The sequence below is a fragment of the Arctopsyche grandis genome, unplaced genomic scaffold (genome assembly GCF_051622035.1).
Source record: "Arctopsyche grandis isolate Sample6627 unplaced genomic scaffold, ASM5162203v2 HiC_scaffold_191, whole genome shotgun sequence".
NCBI lineage: Eukaryota > Metazoa > Arthropoda > Insecta > Trichoptera > Hydropsychidae > Arctopsyche > Arctopsyche grandis.
The window spans coordinates 12,726-34,096 of NW_027518489.1; the positions used below are offsets into that span (position 1 = coordinate 12,726).

The window sequence follows — 21,371 nt, forward strand, 5'->3', positions numbered from 1 at the left end:
GCCATTTTGTGATATTTTAATGTCCCTTTCTTTAATTTAAAATTTTTGCATCCCCATATGCTTGAGCAAGACATTCAAAAAAGAGTGACTTCGATCCAGTTTGGGCTAATGGGCCCCGAAGAAACTAAAAAAGGAAGCGTAGTTCATGTTATTCATCCTGAAACCGTAGAAAATGGAATTCCAAAAGAAAACGGGCTTATAGATCTAAGGATGGGTACAACGGAGAGAAATTTTTTATGTCAAACATGTAATTCCTCATCTTTTGATTGTGTGGGACATTACGGGCACATTGAGTTGACAAAGCCGATGTTTCATATTGGTTATTTATCTAAAATTAAAAAAACATTAGAAAGTGTTTGCTTTTATTGTTCAAAAATTAAAATTTCAAAAGAAAAAATTCCTCGGGGCTTAGAAAATAGTTGGCCGATTTTAAAAACAAAAACGATTTGTGAAGGGGAAGATTCTGGAGAATCAAAAACAGGGTGTGGTAATAAGCAACCTTTAATTAAGAGAGATGGATTAAATCTAATCGCATTTATGAAGGAGAACGACGATGGAGAAGGCAAAGTTATTTTGAACGGTGACAGAGTATATAACATCTTAAAGAAAATCCCTTCAGAAGACTATAAACACTTAGGATTCGATGCTGAAAACTGTAAACCAGAGTGGATGATGCTGACTACTGTTATAGTACCACCACCTGCTGTACGCCCATCCATTGTTTTAAATGGACATCTCAGAGCAGAAGATGATTTAACACATAAACTGTCAGATATTGTTAAGTCTAATGCTTATCTCAAAAAGTATGAGCAAGAAGGTGCACCCAGTCACATAGTACGAGACTATGAACAGCTTTTGCAATTTCATATAGCTACTTTAATAGATAATGATATAGGAGGGCAACCCCAGGCATTACAAAAGAGTGGTAGACCTTTGAAAAGTATTTCTGCAAGATTAAAGGGTAAAGAAGGGCGTGTAAGAGGCAACTTGATGGGAAAAAGGGTTGACTTTAGTGCGAGATCTGTTATTTCCCCCGATCCAAATATTTCAGTAGGTGAGCTAGGAGTTCCCGAGCAGATTGCTAAAATTCACACGTTTCCTGAAAAAGTTAACAGTTTTAATATTGATTTTCTACAAAATCTTGTAAATAAAGGCCCAAATGAGCATCCAGGTGCAAATTCTGTTATAAGAACCGACGGTCAACGAATTGATTTAAACTTTAATCGCCAGGATCTTAAGCTTGAAAAGGGGTTTATTGTGGAAAGGCATATGATTGACAGAGATCAAGTATTGTTTAATAGGCAACCATCTCTTCATAAAATGAGTATGATGTCACATAGAGTTAAAATCATGCAGGGAAGAAGTTTTAAGCTAAATTTAAGTGCAACATCACCTTATAATGCTGATTTTGATGGGGATGAAATGAATTTACATATGCCACAAAGTTACAATACAAAGTCTGAATTAACACATTTAACAGCTGTAGCTAAGCAAATTGTTTCACCTCAATCTAATAAGCCAGTAATAGGAATTGTACAAGACACTTTAGTTGGATCACGCATTTTTACTACTAGAGACACCTTTTTTAATAAAAGGGAAGCAATGTCACTTTTATATAGCTTTAATTCTTTTGCCAAAAAAGGACATGACATCGCTGATTACATTAGACCTACAATTTTACAACCAGTAGAATTATGGACGGGTAAACAGCTCATTTCTGCTATTCTTCCAAAGGTTTTTTACAACAGAGAAGCAAATGGTGGTACTACGGAGAAAGATGATAAAGAATGGGATACAATGAATTTGACAGATTCACGTGTTTTAGTACGCCATGGTGTATTATTGGCTGGTTCAATTGACAAGAGATCTGTGGGTGAACAACAGGGTGGTTTAATACACATCATTTACAATGATTTTGGTTCTGAGACTGCGCAAACTTTTATTGACAATATCCAAAGGATTGTTAATTTTTTTCTACTACATATTTCATCATTTTCTGTTGGGATTGGTGATTGTATTGCTGATAGTAACACCCACTCAATTTGTAAATCAACCGTTAAACAAGCCATCTGCGAAGTTGACAGTGTTATTTCTTTAACTAAAAGAAATGAGCTTGAGAAAATGCCCGGTATGAATTTAATTGAAACTTTTGAATCTAAAGTCAATTCGGTTTTAAATAAAGCTAGAAATGTTTCTGGTAGCTTGGCACAGAATTCTTTGGATTCACAGAATAGCATGAAAACGATGGTCGTATCCGGATCTAAAGGAAGTTACATTAATATTTCACAAATCACTACATGCCTAGGGCAGCAAAATGTTGAAGGTAAGCGAGTACCATTTGGATTTGAAGAAAGGACTTTGCCACATTTTTATAAATACGACTTTAGTGCAAAGAGTAGGGGATTCGTTAAAAATTCATATATTTCTGGTATGTCTCCCGACGAATTTTTCTTTCATGCTATGGGCGGACGTGAAGGAATTATTGATACTGCAATTAAAACAGCAGAAATCGGGTACATCCAGCGTAGATTAGTCAAAGCATTAGAAGATGCTACAGTTTACCACGATTTTTCAGTAAGAAATGGGCACGGAGATATTTATCAATTTGCATATGGTGATGATGCATTCGATGCTACTCACCTGGAAAATGTTTTGGTTCCTCTAGATAACTTTAAAGAACGTTATTTTATTGATATGTTTGGAGATGAACAATATGCAATTAAAAAGCATCAAGTTAGCTATGAAGTCTACCAGTTGATGTGGGATGATTTAGAGTTACAGAAAGCTTTAGATGATGAGTATTTATATTTATTTAATAATAGGCATTATCTTAATAACAGTTATCCAGCACCTGTAAATATTGCGAGATTAATTGAAAAATATAAGAAAAGCACAGCTGAAACAATCAGCCCTTATCTCATAATAAAACTTTTAGATTCTGCTATGACTGACAATTTCAAATTGAATCTTTATATACGTATGGTGCTTAATGTAAAATATGTTTTGTTAAATATGACTCTTGTTGATTTTATGTCTACCTTAGAAGAAATTAAAATGAAAATTATTAAGGCAAGAGCTAATGCAAATGAAATGGTTGGAACACTTGCTGCGCAGTCTGTGGGAGAGCCTGCAACACAGATGACTTTGAACACTTTCCATTTAGCCGGTGTAGCCTCAACAGTTTCTATGGGAGTTCCAAGGTTAAATGAAATTATAAATCTTGCCAGAAATATTAAAACACCCTCGATGCAAATATTTTTTGAATCTGGAATTTCTAATAATATTGAGAATGCCCGTAGAATTCAAAACCACGTAGAATATTTTACCCTTAAAATGGCCTGTGAAGTTTCTCAGATTATTTACGACTCAGAAATTGAAACAACTATCATTGACGAAGATTTACACTTTGTTAACACTTATTTTGAGATGCCAGATGACGATATTGACTTCCGTTTGTTAAGTAAATTTGTCATTAGAATTGTTCTCTCTCGTTCATCTATGGTAAGCAAAGGAATTACACTTGAATTTATTTCTTCAAAGATCAAGCAGATTTATGGATCTAATGTTCACATCATAACAAATGATGAAAATGACGAAAAAATGGTTATCCGTATTAGGTTTTTATCTCAGGGCAACGAAACTCTTGCACATTTTAGTGAAATACAAAATAATATTCTTAAGATTCATCTCAAAGGATATACAAATATCAAGAAAGCGTATTTGACAAGTGTAAATAAATCTGAAGCAACAGAATGGTGCTTACAAACCGATGGAATTAATTTTATGTCAATTCTAAGTGCCCCTGAAATAGATGGATCTAAAGTTCTCGTAAATGACATTTACACAATTTACGCGGTCCTTGGTGTAGAAGCGGCAAGGCAATCTATTCTTAATGAATTAAGCTTAGTTATAGAAGGAAACGGTTCTTATGTTAATCATAGGCACATGGCACTCCTTGCAGATGTCATGACAGTCAAAGGATTCTTAACCGGAATAACTCGGCACGGTGTAAGTAAAGAGAGTGCTAGTGCATTAAAAAGAGCTTCATTTGAAGAGACGGTTGATGTATTCTTGGATGCTGCTGTTAATTCAGAATTAGATCCTATTCGAGGCGTTTCTGAAAATATTATGTTAGGGCAAATATCACCAGTAGGAACTGGAAATGTTGATTTAATTTTAGACACCAAAAAACTAGAATTGATAGCACCAATAAATTATACTGGGCTGCCAGAAAACTCTCCAGGTTTTCAATCCCCCAGCAGTTTGTCTTCATTTACTAATTACGATGTTGGCTCTTATTCCCCACTAAATGGAAATTATAGCCCTATTTCTAGCCTGACATTTTCTCCTGACTTATATTCAGTTACTTCAACACAAAGTAAATGTTATTCCCCCAGCGTAAAAGCTTTTGAGTACACACCCCTTTCCCAGACGTATAGCCCCTCCTCCCAAGTTTCACATAGCCCCAAATATTTTTCAACTAATCTGCCATCTACGTCATATAATAATGGCCCTGCAACTACGTCATATTCACCAGTGTCTCCTTCATACAGTCCTATGTCTTCTTCAGCTGGAATGGCAAAAGCATCTCCTGGTTTTACAGAAGGATATACGCCATCTCTACCATACGCATCTGCAGATTCTTCAGGATACAGGCCATCTTCCCCGTCATATTCTCCACAAAGTCCTGGTTTTAAAAGTGATGACGATACAACTAAGTATAAAAAGAATGACAATGAATAAATGTTACTCAAAATGAAAACAGTAGTTCTTTTTTTAAAAAGTTAAAAATTTATAGAGAAGTAAAAATCATGTTTAATCTTTTTTTTAGTATGTGTCTTGTGCCATCGAAGATGGCGTAAGCTCTTTATCATTAAGGGTATTTATTTAAATTATGTTAATAAAGGATAACACAACATCGGTGATTATTTCTAACATATATTAAAATTGTGTAAATCCATATCTTTTTCAAAACTAACTGTATTTATTACATCGGCTTTAAGAGAATGCTCGCCATCATTGTGCAATCAAAAAATTTCTCTGTGCTCAACTCTTGTTAACAAATCTGATAATTTTTTTAAATATATCTGCGCCTCGAGTACATGTTGTAATACTGCTTTAACCTAACAAACAGAGGGGTTTTCATATCTGCCCAATTTAGATTCTTGCCTTAACTTAATATTAATACATTTTTCATAAATTTTTTGATTCTCTAAAAGTAATTTCCTTACCAATGATTCTAGAATAAATAGATAATATTTAAATTATTGGAAAAAGGGGTTTATAAGGAAATTTAATTAAAACTTTTGGTTTTTTCTTTTAACTCAATATTAATAGTCTAGATAATCATAATAAGTGTATTTATTAAATAAGATAAATGGGTATAATCCAGCCATAATAATTAAATTTGCTGTAGTTTATTCATATTTAAAGTTGAATTTAATGAAATAGGGGCAGTTTTAACACATACTGGTAATAGTTTTAAACTAAAGGCCTTACTTTTAAAAACAACAATATCTTGTATCATACCATTCGTTTATTTTTGTTTTTTGGCATCAAAAGTCACAAAATATAGAGCTAGATTACATTAAAAACTGATATTAAATGAATTTTCTATATTTTTGATTAATTTTTTTAGTAACTTTTTCATATTTTCTAATATTCTTTAAATATTGTTTTATGCAGCTTCATAATTTGCGTTTTGTGTGTTTTTATAATATTGTTACGTAGTATCATATCTGTATGGTGGTTTAAACGGGGTTTTTATTAATTAAGTCAATAATATTTAATAAATATACTTGCTATGTTTATCTTAGACTTTAACAACTTGATTATCTACAAATTAAATTGGTTACTCGTTTTTAAAGTACGGGTGATTTTAATTATTTATGTTACTACTTAAAATATTTATTGACATTAGGGGTATTAATCTTGACCGATTATAACAATTTATCCAATTTAACAAATATACTTTTTATGAATACCTTAAGAAAGTATCAATAAAACTGTAAAAAAGAGTTTCCCATCTCTCGTTTTGTTTTTCACACGGTTTTTTGGTTTTTTATTAACCCCTAAAAACGGAATGATAAAATACAATTTCAATGAAAAGTTTACTCCAGTGCAAATTAAAAGTAAAATTGACACCACAATAATCCAAACCAATGTGCCATTTAGAATAGACAAACAATTTGCTTTTGATTCATCTTATTTTCCACAATACACAAAAACGTTTATAACTTCCATTAAAAAGATCCCTACAATTTGGAAAGAAGTTTATGATGTTTTATTAGAAAACCCTTATAATTACGAACCGTGTGATTCGATTGGCTTGTTGGTTCCCAACTGTGATAATGAAGTTGATGCACTTATAGATTTTTGTAAATTTTCAAGTGATAGACATAAAATTTTAATTATAGAAAGAAAAGGACTTCAACCGTTTACTTTTCATGGGTCTCTACGGGAATTTATAAAATACCGTATGGACATCAGTTCAATCCCCAAGAAAAAGGCGCTTTTTGCTTTTTCTAAGCATGCTATTAAAAAAAGAGAACTTGAATTTTTCTGTAGCAAAGAAGGAAACGCAAGTTATTTGGATTTAATTAAAAACAGGACTAGTTTACTTGAAATACTCAAAGAATTTGGTTGTAACCCAAGTATTTCAGAATTTATTTCTGTATGTGAAATTTTAAAGCCAAGATATTATACGATGATACAAAAAGCAAATACAGCAATACAAATATTAATAGGAATAATAATAAACAAAGTAGAAGATCATTTTGTAACTGGGCATGTTTCTAAACACATTCAGAATAATTATAAATTAGACCAATCTGAATATTCTAGAATTCAAATTGAAATTTGTTATAGAAACAATCAAATTTACAAAAATATTAAAAGTAAAAATTTGATTTGCTTTTGTACTGGTACTGGAATATCACCATTTATTGCATTTTATAGAGCAAACGAATACAACAATTTAAAGCTGGTTTATGGATGTAGAAATAATGAAGATAATTTACAAGAATATTACAATATTAATAAGAAGGATGTGATTATTGTGAAATCATCAGAAAATAAAAGAGTACAAGAATTTACAGATGTAATTGAAACATTTAAAGATGATTGCGATGTTTTTATTTGTGGAAATTCAAAGATGCAACGAGATATTTTTAATGTGATAAAAACAAAGTATCCTAATTTAGTGGAACAAAAGCGGATATTTTTTGATAGTTGGGCGTAAAGAGTAAAAAATAAATAGGCTAAAGCAACCTACTCATTTTTATTTTAAAATTTATGTACATTTTAGGTATTTTTAAGTAAAATGGGGAAAGATAATAAAAAAATCTTATTTATTGAATATCAAAACCTTAAACGGGAATAATCCTGTCACATATAAAAAATAACATGCTAAAAATATATTGTTAAAAAAGTAATAACAGTTGGATATATATATTATACTTAAATAAATACATATGTTTACCTCAAACTCTTACATTTAATAAATAACCCCTAATGCCTAATAAATCTTCAGATAACCATAACAAGGGTTTCTATTAAATGGCATTAGCTTAAATGGGGGTTTTCCAAATATAATTGTTAAAGTTACCTCTATGTCTTTCCTTCTATTTACAAAAATATATATTGTTACTACTTAAAATATTTATTGACATTAAGGGGTTTAATATTGGCAGGTTATAACAATTACTATTGTTACTACTTAAAATATTTATTGACATTAAGGGGTTTAATATTGGCAGGTTATAACAATTACTATTATTAGTACTTAAAATATTTATTGGCATTGGGGGTATTAATCTTGGTTGATTATAATATATATAAACAACATGCCGGAAATATAGAAAACCTTAAAAAGTCTTGGCCTGAATCGTAACTTGAAATTAATATTTTATAAACGCAACCTTAGAGTGTTTTAATTGATTGCAGATGAAAAAATATAGTTAAAATGCCTGAACGTTAAATTGTACTTGAAGTCAAAAAATACCTAAAAGCAACCAGGATATAATCGTTTATTACAAATAATAAACTAAATGATTTTCAAGCCAATCCCATTTTTTAAACCCCTTTTTTATAATCTACTTTGACCGAAATCAATAATTGCCAAAAGAAGTTTTGGATTTGCCAATTTGAAATATACAAGAACTATCTGTAAAAAATTCAATAAATCTTATTGGATTGGCTTTTTAAACTTAAATTAACATTTAATTTTTAAATGTACTTTTAGAAATAATCTATTTAAAATTTTCACTTCTTTTACCCTTCTTATGAATGAGCCCATATCGTGGTTTTCTTCAGGAGATATGGATGCTTTGCCGGAGCATATAAGAAGTGTTTTTAATGAGAAAATCTTTTTAACAAGTCAACATATTGCCAAAATTCAAAATGATTTTTATGTGTCTAAAATAGGATATGAAAATACAATTTCAATGTTAAATAAAAAATTACAAGAACAAAACCAAAAATATTATGAGTTAGAAATGAGTACTTTAAAAATGAAAACATTAACAACAACAAGCCCCAAAATAGAAAAGGGCAATAGAAAAGAGAACTTTTCTAAAAAATTTATACTTTGTAAAAAGAAAATTAATTTTTTAAGTGAAAAAAACAAAGATCTTACTTTAAAAAATGAAAATTTAAACTCACAAATAGAATTTTTAATTCAAAATAAAGAAGTAGATTCACAAGAATTGTGTTTTACAGCAGCTTCTTATCTGAGTGAATTAAACGAATTAAAAACGAATATGAATAATGTAGAAAATTTAAGTATAAAAAATTTAATGGGACAATTAGAAATGTTAAGACAAAATGAAAAAGAATACCAATCACATATTTATGAAAAGACTAGAGAAGTATATGATTTACATAACAGAATTGTTAAAACTGAAACGGAAAATGGGTTATTACAGCAATATAAACAGAAATATGATGAGATATACATAGAAAACATAAAAATGTGTACAACGATTAATGAATTAAAAAGTAAAATTTTTGATTTTAAAAAAATATTGACATCACAAAATGATAAATCTGATGTTTTTATAGAAATTGAACAAATAAAAACTGCATATAATGAAACAGCATGGAAAATGGACAAAATATTTAATTCTTTAAAAGATGGCAAAAACATAAATAATTTAGATGGAATACTCCATCCTATTAAAATTAGCTTAGATTCTATTATTTCTGGCATTAATAATATAAACAAGATAAAAGAGAAGATCTGCGGCATTTTATCACAAGCATTTAAATTAATTGATCAACAGAGTAAACAAATAATGGAAAAAACTGAATCTATTGAAAATTTTAAAAGGGCCATCATTGATAAAACACCTAATTCCAATTTAGAAATTGATATTTTACAAAAGGAAAATGAGAGAATGCAAGCACAACTTAATACAATGAGGGTGAGTGCAGACGTTATTGAGGAGAATGAAGTATTAAATTGCAAGATTAAAGAATTATTACATGAAAGGGATGATTTACTAGGCAAGTTCAGCAACATTACTGGATTAAATAATGGGCTGAATGAAGAGATCATGGACATTTTTGCTATGAATAGTAATTTAGGGGATCAAATAGAAGAACTTAAGGCAAGTAAAGCAGAGTTTATTACGAAATACAATAATTTAAAGATCGAATTAAAAACTTTTAAAAATGAAAATAAAACTCTTAAAAAAGAAGCTACAGACAATAAACAAAAAGTCGAGGACCTTTTAAATAAAGTAGATGCACTAAACTATGAACTTAATAAATTAGATGATGAGAAATATTATTCATCTTGTAAACGGGAAAAGATTAATGATGATCAGGGTTACATTGGGGATTTGGAGAATGAATTGGAGTTGTATAAAAAAGATATTCAAACAATATCTGAACAGTTTTCAGAATACAAAAAACTCTATGATAGTTTTAACATTGATGCATCTAATGAAAAAATTGATGTAATGAAAGCAAACATTGAAAAGAAAACAACGTTAATTGAATTTCTTTACACTTTGAATGGAAAATATAATGAAATAATTACTGTTTTATCATCAAATAATTAAAAATTTTAAAGTATTTTTTATTTTTGTAAGAGTTTGAGGTAAACATCAGTATTTAATTAATTATATATATCAAACGTTTATTAAAGTATAATATAATCGAAAATGTATTTATCAAATATCTATAATTTAATTTTTGTTTATTCAACAATAAATAAAAATTTGCATTAAACATGATTTTTTTTAATTTTTGTTAAAATAAAATTTAATAAATAACCCCCAATGCCTTAAAGATTTCAACCAAATTAAATTGGTTTCATGTTGAAGTTAAACGAGCATTACTTATTGTTTTTCAAAAACTTGGGTATTTTCGTGATTATAAAGGGTTAAATCGCTATTTAAGCCTTTACTATTTATTTATTACCCTTGCTATGATTATCTTAGCTGTTAAAATGTATTTAAATAGAGACCAGGCTTATACGATTTATTTATTACCCTTGCTATGATTTTCTTCGGCTGTTAAAATGTATTTAAATTTGGACTTAGCTTTTCTTCTTAGCAAAAAAATCTGGTTTGACAATATTATAAACTGTTGAATTTATCTAGAATAAAGAGCCATTTTTAGCAATTAAGCAATTGATTTATAAGTTGCCTGATATTACAATTTATAGTAATAATTATTTTTGTTTGACGAATTTGATGACATAGGGCAACTTTAACACCCCCCTGCAAGGCTCTTGGGCGGTTTTAGACCACCGGTCTTTAATTTATATACGAGTGTATCCTTTTTAACATAAAAAGTGACTTTCCCGCATCCTTCAGGATCTTTCCTGGTTCTCCGAATCTTTGGTTTTCTTTGTGGCTAGGCAATTCTTTAATTGCTACTGCTAGTCCATTTACAAACTTATCTCTGAACCTTTTCTTGAATACTTTCGCATAAGGACTTCTTTTTTTATTCCTAATCTTCAATTCTTCTCTGTCACAATCCCAAGCCTCTTCAGGGCTCATCTTAATTGCTGAGTGCAGGTTGCTGTTGCATCTAGCCACCGCTCTCCCTACCATTTCATCTAGTGACAACCGTTTTCTTCTTTCCTAAAAAATTCTCTTAATGTTCTGTTCAGTCTTTCTACTCTACCATTACTTTGATGGTTATCTATTGAAGTCACATGCATCTTAATATTTCTATCATTACACAACATTTCCATTATGTTATTGTTAAACTCTTTTCCATGATCCATTATTAGTTCTTCTGGGTTACCATATTTTCTAAACCAAATTTTAAGGACATCAACTATGTCTCTTGCGGTTTTATTATTTAAGTTATTAGCTTACATAAATCTAGTGTAATAATCAATACCTACTAATATGTATTGTTCTTTATATTCTAATATATCAATTCCCACTTTTTCTAATTTCCTAGTAGTTTCAATAAATTCACTACCTCCTTTGATTTTTACTTTATTCCTAATACAAGTTTCACAATTTGCTATCCTTTTATGTGCTCTTTCATCTTTACCCAACTGGTATATTGCTTTTTAATTGCATATTCTGTTACATCTACACCTCTGTGTCCTGTTTCCTCATGTAACTCTTTTATTATTTTTTCTTGATTTTCCGTAGCTGGTTTTAACTCTTCATTTTCTTTATATATCCTTGATAAGGCATCTGCCTCATAAATTTCATCTCCTGTCCTATAAATAACTTCAAAGTCATATCCTTGGATTCTGTCCATCCATCTCTGTATTCTTGCATTCCAATTTTAATTTATAGTCGGCCATATACTTACAGAAATCTGGATCATTAGCACATCGTATCTTACTCTTCTCCAGCTCCTTTGCCTTAACATCTATCTTGTAATTAGTAAAGTTGTGCCCATAATAACTACGTCTAACATCAGTGATTGCGAACCATCTTACAGCAGCATTATTAACGCTTGCATTAATCTCTCTTTTTCTTAACTCCATCCTTGCCCTGAATATCTCGGTACCCTCCATGAGTTTTTGTATCTTTACCTCTGCTTCCTTATCGATCTGTGCCTTCTTCTGAGCAAGAATTTTGTTCAAATCACGGCACCTGCTTTCAATTGCATCCATTTCTCTCCTCATTGCCTCTTCCATTATCTCATAATCTTTAGAGTATCCGTGTCTTAGTTTAAATTCTCGAAGTTTTCGTTCTTTCACTTCTTTCTTTTTTTTAATTTCCTCTTTTTTCCTTATTATTTTCAACAATTCTCCTGTCATTTCTGAGAATGAAATTTTTTCATTACGCTTCTCAATATCCATAATCTCAAATTGCAGGCCTTGATCTACTCTGAAGAGGATTGCTTTTTTCTTTTCATCCTCTTTCTCACCTTCTACATCACCTAACTCTTTTTTAATTTTAAGCACCTCTAGTTCTAATTTCCTGGGCGTCATTGTTCCTTCAAGTTTCTCCACCATGTTATAAGAATTTAATGGCATAGGGGTAACTTAAACAATTTTTATTAAAAGTAAGAGTTTGAGGTAAACATGGGTATTTATTTAAGTATAATTGTTAAAAGAATTTAATGACATAGGGGTAACTTTAACAATAATATATATATCCAACTTTAAATAAAAATGTGTAAAATCTTGTTTTCTCTCACCGCCCAACTCTTAATTTAAGGCGCTATTACCAGAAGACTTATTGGGTATTTAGAGTATTTGTTTAACACCATTGTAATAAATAATTTCGGTGAAATTTTCAAGAATCAACATGCTATCCTATAAATTATAAATTTTTAATAAAAAAGAGTTTGAGATTATAACGTAAATTTGTGTATTTATTGAATTGGGATATACGTTTTATTACAGAGAACTGCTTCTGCCCGAACAAAGCAATATTTATAATCGAAGATAATCATAAAACAGGGGTTTTATTAAAAAATATTTATAGCTACATCCAAGATTTATTACTCCTGCTAACGCCTTTTATCTAATAAACACACAAATCCCTACCCTTCAGTAGTTATTTTATTTATTCCTACTTTCTTTTATTATTACATTTATTAGTTTTGTACCCCCAAATGTTAAGTGTGTACACTACAGATTCTAAGGAAATCGAATTAAATGAAGAATATGCATTTAAAAGTTTTTTCTTGGCGAATATTGCCGAATTTGGACCGGAAAATCAAAAAATCAACGTTTTAATAGATTCCAAGACTATACTATGGTAGAAATATATGGATTTATGAAGAAAGATAAACACATTTTAGAAAAAAACTTCAATCCCCTGGAAATATGTTTTTCTCATGAATTTTTAAGTTATTTTGATCATTTAAGTCTCCATGAGCTCTTAGATATTTGTAATGGTGCGAATTACTTAGATTATCCTTTTCTTTTAGAGTTGTGTTGTAAACAACTGGCTATTAGAATAAGTCAAGGGCCTGATAGAATTAAAAGTGAGATATTTGGAGATGGAAGAGTTACAGATGAAGATTTCGAGAGAATTACAACTGATTATGAATGGTTAGATGATAATCTGTAGTTGGAAGAGTTACAGATGAAGATTTCGAGAGAATTACAACTGATTATGAATGGTTAGATGATAATTTGTAGTTGGAAGAGTTACAGATGAAGATTTCGAGAGAATTACAACTGATTATGAATGGTTGGATGATAATCTGTAGTTGGAAGAGTTGCAGATGAAGATTTCGAGAGAATTACAACTGATTATGAATGGTTAGATGATAATCTGTAGATTGTTCGTGTGTAAACTATTAATAAATGACGTTTTGAATTATGAGATCAAAAATACACGCTAACAGGTAAATGTTAATTTAGTTTAAAAAACATAAGTACCTGATTCTTTTTTTTGGATTGAGGGTGGGGGTGGCCGAGTGCCTTTTTTGTAATAGAGAATTTAAATTATTTTAATTGGCAGAAGTTAAAAACACTTTTTCTAAAGCTCCGTTTAATGTAAAAAACATATTAATTTTTTATAAGATTTACAAGTTGCCCATATTTAAACAAGAATAGCGATTGTTTTTTAATCGTTAAGTTTTAAATGTTGGAATTATGCCATAAATATCAATATTAGTATTTAAAACCCCCACCCGTGCCCTAATCAACATTAAATCAATCTGTTTTTGATTTTTCAGTACATTTTTAATTTTTAAAGCACATTTAACTTTTGATAACAATACAACTCTTATAACTCTTAAGATTAGTACAACTAGCGCCAATAAATAATTTAAGTAGTAACAATCACTATGGGCAGAGACTTAAGAATAGAATATACATAATTGTTGCTATCTTAAGACCTATTAGATATTAAGGATTATTTATTTAAAGTTGGATTTATATATTTTACTTAAATAAATAGCCAAGTTTACCTCAAACTCTTACTTTAATACTATTTCAACATACATAATTAGTGTTTTAATTTAAAGCTAATTATTTGGAAAAAACTGATGTTATTTATATCATCTATAGCAATTCCAATTATTTCTATAAATACAATTGTCTTGTACCATCGAAGGCGATGTAAGCTAAGCCCCTTATCATTAAAATATTTAATCATTAAGGATATTTTTTAAATTAATTTATAAAAAATAATACAACAACAATATTTGTAACTGTTAATATAGTCTTATGGCAAAAAATTATTAAGATTTCAATGATTATAAACTGTTAAAGATACCTTTATGCCATTAAATACTTTTAACATAAAGATCCACAATTGGGTACTAAATGTAAAAAATTATATAGATCCTAGCCATCTCGTGAATATTAATGTTTAATTCTTTATCGTTTCTAGAATTAAATGGGCAAGTCGGAAAGAAATTAATACTAAATCAGACTCATAAATTGTTACTATATTTTTCAATATTAAACTTGTATTTTAATCAAGCATCCCCATTTTTCTATAGGGCCAACATTAACTTTAGTATTTAAGAGATTTTCTTACAATACCCATCTCTGTTGCAATAAAATGCAGATTATAGTTTTAAGAGCTCAGCGGCTTATAAATCACACCTAAAAAAAATGTTCGGATTTATTTAAGCTGTAGTTGTTAATACTTGTTAGTTTTCTTCTTGTGTTTCTCAGTAACCCGGTTGGGGAACCGCATTGCTGCGTAAACCCCCCACGGCCCTTATGCCAGCTTAATCCCTCTGCCGACAGTCGGCTAGCCTTAGGACTAAGTGTTCCATTGACCTTGAGCTGGCGTTATAATTAGAGACAGTACCATACTGTCTTGGGGTCTTAAAGACCCCTGCGCTATGCTTACGTAGGCTTTCTACTGCCATGGGAGTTATTGTTGCCGCCACTACCCAAGGAGATCGGTTGTTTTTACAAGGCCCGATCACGGCCTGATGCTAGTCTTTTTATAGTGGGGTTATTACGACTAGCGCTCACTTTTTCGACGGCGTCCCGGATATTGTTCTTTTACCAACCAAAGCGAGGTTCAAACCCGGGCAGTACAGGAATGAATCAGCAAGCCGACCACTAGCTTAACGCCGTCTATAAATCACACCTAAATCTCTAAACAGCCGTTATGTATTTTTAAATTTAAAAATAAGTAAAATTTATTTACTTATATGCCATGTTGACCATTTACATTAAATCCCCTTCTATGGAGACAATTAAATTTTAATAAAATAATTGTATCATAGGTATTTAAGCCGATCTTTTATTTAATAAATATTTTTGTTATGATTATCTTCGACTTAAAAAACTAAATTTTGATCAAAAATTCTAGTAATTAATTTTATGTCTTTTTAAATAAAAAAATACCACAATAAATTTATTTCCTTGATTTAATCTTCTTGGACTTGGGCTTATCTTCTGAGCTGTCGCTCACGTCTTCAGATTCATCGTCACTATCATCTTCGTTGGATGAACTATCTTTTGTTTCAGATGAAACTGAGCCACTAGCCGATTCTGTATCAAAACTAGTGTCATCACTTTCTTCTGTGCTACTACCACTAGAAGCAGATGAACTTTTTTCTTCACTCTCAGATTCCGATTCGGCCTCCTCGCGCAGTAATTCTGACCATCCACCATTCTGATAGAATCCTAACGGGTCGATCATTAATGTTTCAAGTAAACTATTCCAATTAATATTCACTTTATTTTCCATAAAAAGTAGGTTGTGAGTATCAAGTAACTCTTTTAAATAAGCTAATTTTGTAGTTTCAATAGATCCAACTGTAACGGGTGTTTTCCTCTTATCCTTAAAAATGCAAATGCAATCAAATGTTTTAGTTACAAAAGTAACTCTTTCAAAACTTACAATCTCGATTTCGTCAAAATTTAAAACAAAAAAAGGAATATCATTTAGACTTACGAGGCAGTCATTTGTTAAATAAAAATGTACTGCTTCTTTGCAATGAACGCCTAAAAATCCCTTTTCTGGAACTTGCACTTTTAAATTAGTTTCGTGCTCAATTCTTTCAACAAAAGTATAAAATTCTGAATTAACACGATTCATTTCTTCCTCTTCTTGTTGCTCATGCATCAATTCTAAATTTTCATCTTCTCTCTTTGATGTGTCATGATAAGTAACATTGTATTTCTTAGCGAATTGGATATTTGAAGTTGGTTTAACATATAAAATCGGCTCTTTTAAATTAAAATGCAAAATTGTTTTATTTTCAAGATCCCCAGTCTGATAAAAAATATTTTGAATGTTAGAAATAAAATTTGTACGTCGTTATATTTAAAACCGTTATCATGCAATTCGAGATTCCCAAGTGTCTTTTGTTGGCTGCTTTATTATCAGTTCTCATGTAAAGATCAGTAAGTGCATATTTCTTAAATTTTTCCTTAAGGATTGGTTGTGTATTAATTAAAGCTTTGGTTTATTAAATTCTTTTTTCATCTCATTAATTTGAGTGTGTATTTCCTCAGCATTACAACTTCGCACAATTAAAAACTTAAATTTAGTATCTGTAGTATTGTTATTCTGAATAGTTTCTTTAATTTCTTTACTCTCTTTAAAATTAATTCTCAATCTTGGCTCTTCATTTACATTAACTATTGCTACATTTTTAATAGTTGAAATATGAAATGGCACCGAATAGCTCAAAATTGGAACAAGAACATAATTATAATCCCAATCTAAGAAAACTTTTTCATTTCTAGGGACAATGGCATCTTTCTCATATGAAAGAACTTCTTTACTTTCTTTATTTTCAGAAATTTTAGTATGATCATGATTTTGATAATATTTGATCCTTTCTTCAATTATACTATCAAGGAGTTCTTTCTGGTGATCTTTAATTCTTGAAACGAGTAAAGTATCGTTAGTTTTATTTCTAAAACGCATTCTGGTAGATGAATAATCTTCTTTACTATCTTTTTTAGTTACAAAGCATGGGTGATCATTAATTATAAAAGTATTTATAAATTGATTATTAATATTTATACAAAAGGCCATGTGATTTAAAATTTCAAAATTAGATTTAAAACTAATTTCTGGATCAACAAGCCCAATCGTATGTAAATTAACCACGTGATTATAATTACGCGAGGCTAAAAAATCATTTATTTTAGCCATAACCCCTGCCGTATAAGCTCCTGGCGTAATTAACCCAATTACAAATTTCTGTATTTCATATTCTTCGGATAAATCAACCAAAAAGCTTCTGGCTATTTGAGTACAATAACCCCTATATCTAATACCCAATTTAATATGATTATTAGAATATGTTGGATCAAAAGAAAATTCAATAAGTTTTGTATTTACACCGGGTATTTTATCGAACATATGAGTTTCGAGCTCTTCTTTAGAAAATCTATCATCCCTAATTAAATCAATGCTTTTTTGTAGTAAATAATTAGCAACTATTCCCGATTTATAAATATAATCCATTTCATTTGGTTCTTTAACGGAAAGTAATTTTAATATCTCGTCTGTAACGTCAAACGTCTTAGCTCTAGCAAATATTGCATTTGACAAATCTCCTTTAATATTAACTTTATCAACTATTCCGTATGTACTAGAAAGCATATCTAAAATCATTTCTAGATTACTATCATCTTTATTCTTAATAATTATTTTAAGTCCTTCTATTTGTTGAAGCATTACACCTTTCCTTGGGGATGCGATAATTATTGGGTCTTTCTGAATAATTATAATAGTTTCAGAAAATTCATATCCTAAAAGGTAATGGAATAGTGCAGAATTCATATTAAAGTCTTGAACATCAGAGCCTTTTCCTAAAATACACATGATAGGTTTATCAAAAGCATCTGCTATTTTTGAACAGCGCGTTTTAAAAAGGTCACTGTTTATTGCTACCTCGTTCATGGGGGTGAAAAATTTTAACTTCAAAAATAAGGAGAAAAAAAACATTAGAAGGCACTTAAATAGAATGTTTTTTTAGTTGAAAGATGTAATAAATCAGAAAGTTTTAAATAAAACTTAAGTTCTCGAATTGATTTTAGTAAATTTTTAGTAAAACTTGAGTTCTCGAATTGATTTTAGTAAATTTTTAGTAAACTTAAGTTCTCGAATTGATTTTAGTAAAGTTTCAATAAAACTTGAGTTCTCGAATTGATTTTAGTAAATTTTTAGTAAAACTTGAATGCTAGCCTTGATTTTAGCAAATCCTTTTCCAAGACTTCAGTTTTTTCAAAGCATTTTTTTCTATTTGTATTACTTCATTAATTAAACGCATTTTTTGTTTTATTAAATGTGATTTGAATATGTCAATTTGAGATAATTAGAATTTATTGAGATTGATTGAATTTTAGTTGTATTTTTAATCTTATTACTTACTATCGTTTTTTAAATGGTTTAGATTGTTCAAAACAAAATAATTCCATTACAATTTATTTTTAAATCTAATCCGAATTAATTAATTAAAATATAGCTAGAAAAAGCAAGCGCGCTGGCTATTATAAATGTAATTAAAAAGAGTTGTTTCGAATATTTATACTTAAAAGTGAAAGTATTAGCCCAGGTAGAAATATCAATTCATAAACAAATTATGTAATGTATTTAGCATATTTCTCAATATTATTAAATTGGCTTGTATAAATGCCACAACAGTCTTATTAAATTAAAAAAATTAAAAATTATTAATTTCTTATGTTTCCAATAATTTAATTAAAAGACTTCAAGAAAAAAGCAAACGATTTTTTTATTTAATTAACGTGAAATATATTAATATTTTGTATTTGGCGGCCTGTAATTAATTATATGTTGAATTTCGTGCTTCTTTAAGTATTGCTGTTATCTGAAGACTTATTAGACATTAAGAGCCATTTAATACTATTTTAACAAGTATATTTTACTTTAATTTAAAAATAAATACTTCATTATTGTTAAAGTTGCTCCTTTTAATATTAAATTCTATTAAAAAAAAATTATTTATCTTTTTAAACGAATCATAAGTGGATTGGAAATAAAACATAATTAATCTAACAGCACTTTGTGCATAGTTTAAGACCCGATAGATTTTACTTTGCTAGGCTTAGATTACAGATAATAAAACATGTGGACTTTTGTGTAATAGTATCGAATCTGCATTAAAACTCGGGGTATGGTAAAAAAATATTAAGAATCCAATCATAAAAACAGTTAAATCTTTATTTTTGAAAAAGTTATATTATTAACTTTGGCATTGTTTTACTTAAGGCCGTTTAATTATTTTGCACGTTTTATCTATAAGCAGCCAATCTTTTTTTTTGGTCAGATAGGAAATAAAAAAAGTAGTTTTTTATATTAGGTTACTGGAACTAAAACAAAATTTAAAGTAAGAGTTTGAGGTAAACATGGGTATTTATTTAAGTATAATATATATATCCAACTTTTAATTAAAAGTGACTGCTGTGCTATCCTCTAGTAATAAAATTTAAATAAATACCCTTAATGACTAAATACTTTAATGATGTTGAGCTTCCGCTACCTTCGATGGCACAAGGCGGTGGCGTTTTAAGATGAAACATTTTTGAAACAAAAACTAACCGCTTAAAAAGTCTAATTAATCAATAAATTTAATGGAAGATAATATACATCAAGAAACATTGAGTGCACTTGAAAATTTATGTGAAATAGAATTGCCCTATATTGTTAATCTTTTTGTTTTTATTCTCGGATTATTCTACTGTACCGTAGGTATTAAATTTAGGAAAATATCAGAAAATACTATCATAATTATGATTATTTTCTTTATACTTTTTGTTAATGCTAGAAGGATTAAAATGATCACGGGCCCAATTGATACACTAGTAAGACAGATTCTTCCTGAAAGTTGGCTTCCAGAATTTGATTCAGATGTAGTTGGTGTTTTTGTTTTATCTATAATATTATGCTTGTTATTCGTTACAGTAATGAGTTGGCTCCATTTAATTTCTTTAGGATTTCTTATTTATGTTCTTTACTTGGCGTTGGAACCTATTTTTATAAAATTATTTTCGAGTTATCCCCAAATATTTTGCTTAATCTCTTCCTGTGTTGCTTCATGGTTTATTTTCGCAGCCAAAAAATATATAATGAACATTGTAACTGGGCTGATTATTTGCTTAGTAGAACCTTTTTAGTTTTAAATTTCATCTCTAAAACTTTTCCAATAGCTGGCGGATTTGATTCATTTTACCATAAACTGATAACTATTGATTCGGAAGTCTTATGTGATTATTATCTTTTATTACTATTTCTATTACCTTTTTAACATTTATTACGCAAACAAAAAATTATTAATAGAAAACTAATTAAATCCTTAAAAAAATTCTTTTTACTTTATAAAAATTTTACAATATTACTTTTTATATAATGAGCAAGAGTTTGAGGTAAACATAGGTATTTATTTAAGTATTTTATATATATCTAACTTAATGTGAACATTCATATTCATATGTATTTATTTAATTACAATAAAAAACAACGTTTTAGATTTAATATTTATCAAATCAACAACCTGCATCATTACACAACTAAAAAAATTTGGCTTCGATGAATAAAAAAATCTTTAAAAGCTTTACTACTAAAATTAAAATATAATTTAATTTATTATAAACAGTAAGAGTTTGAGGTAAACATGGGTATTTATTTAAGTACAATATATATATCCAACTTAAACTATTATTGATTTAGTGGCAGCTTGCTTAGTCTTATTAAACATTTGTAAAATACTTTTAAGTTGTTGTGGCTATTCAAAGCAAACTGTAAAAAACTCTATTCTTAGGCCATTATATTGAGCTGGAATCTTGTTTTAACTGAATTTGATAACCCCTATTTAATTGATGTATACTTGTTGTTATCTGAAGACATATTAGACATTAAGGGTGAGTTTTTAATACTATTTATACATAATTAAATGCTAAATAAGGATGACTCCTCCTTTGTGTCATATGAACAATGCATTTTATAATTGTATAATTTCTGCTACCGTTATTTATGGAG

The 21,371-nt window shown here is 29.3% G+C and overlaps 1 protein-coding gene across 1 annotated transcript; it reads left to right on the forward strand.

Moving 5' to 3' along the window:
- The first annotated feature begins 210 nt into the window (after positions 1–210).
- On the forward strand, positions 211–3,821 carry LOC143922045 (uncharacterized). The gene is made up of 2 exons (XM_077445322.1): positions 211–3,200; positions 3,812–3,821. Exons 1-2 carry the CDS (start codon positions 211–213, stop codon positions 3,819–3,821), a joined length of 3,000 nt encoding a protein of 999 aa, XP_077301448.1.
- Positions 3,822–21,371: the final 17,550 nt, after the last annotated feature.

Bases quoted from the DNA above. Each gene is read 5' to 3' on its own strand.
- LOC143922045 (XM_077445322.1), top strand. From the start codon at position 211: ATGGGTACAACGGAGAGAAATTTTTTATGTCAAACATGTAATTCCTCA.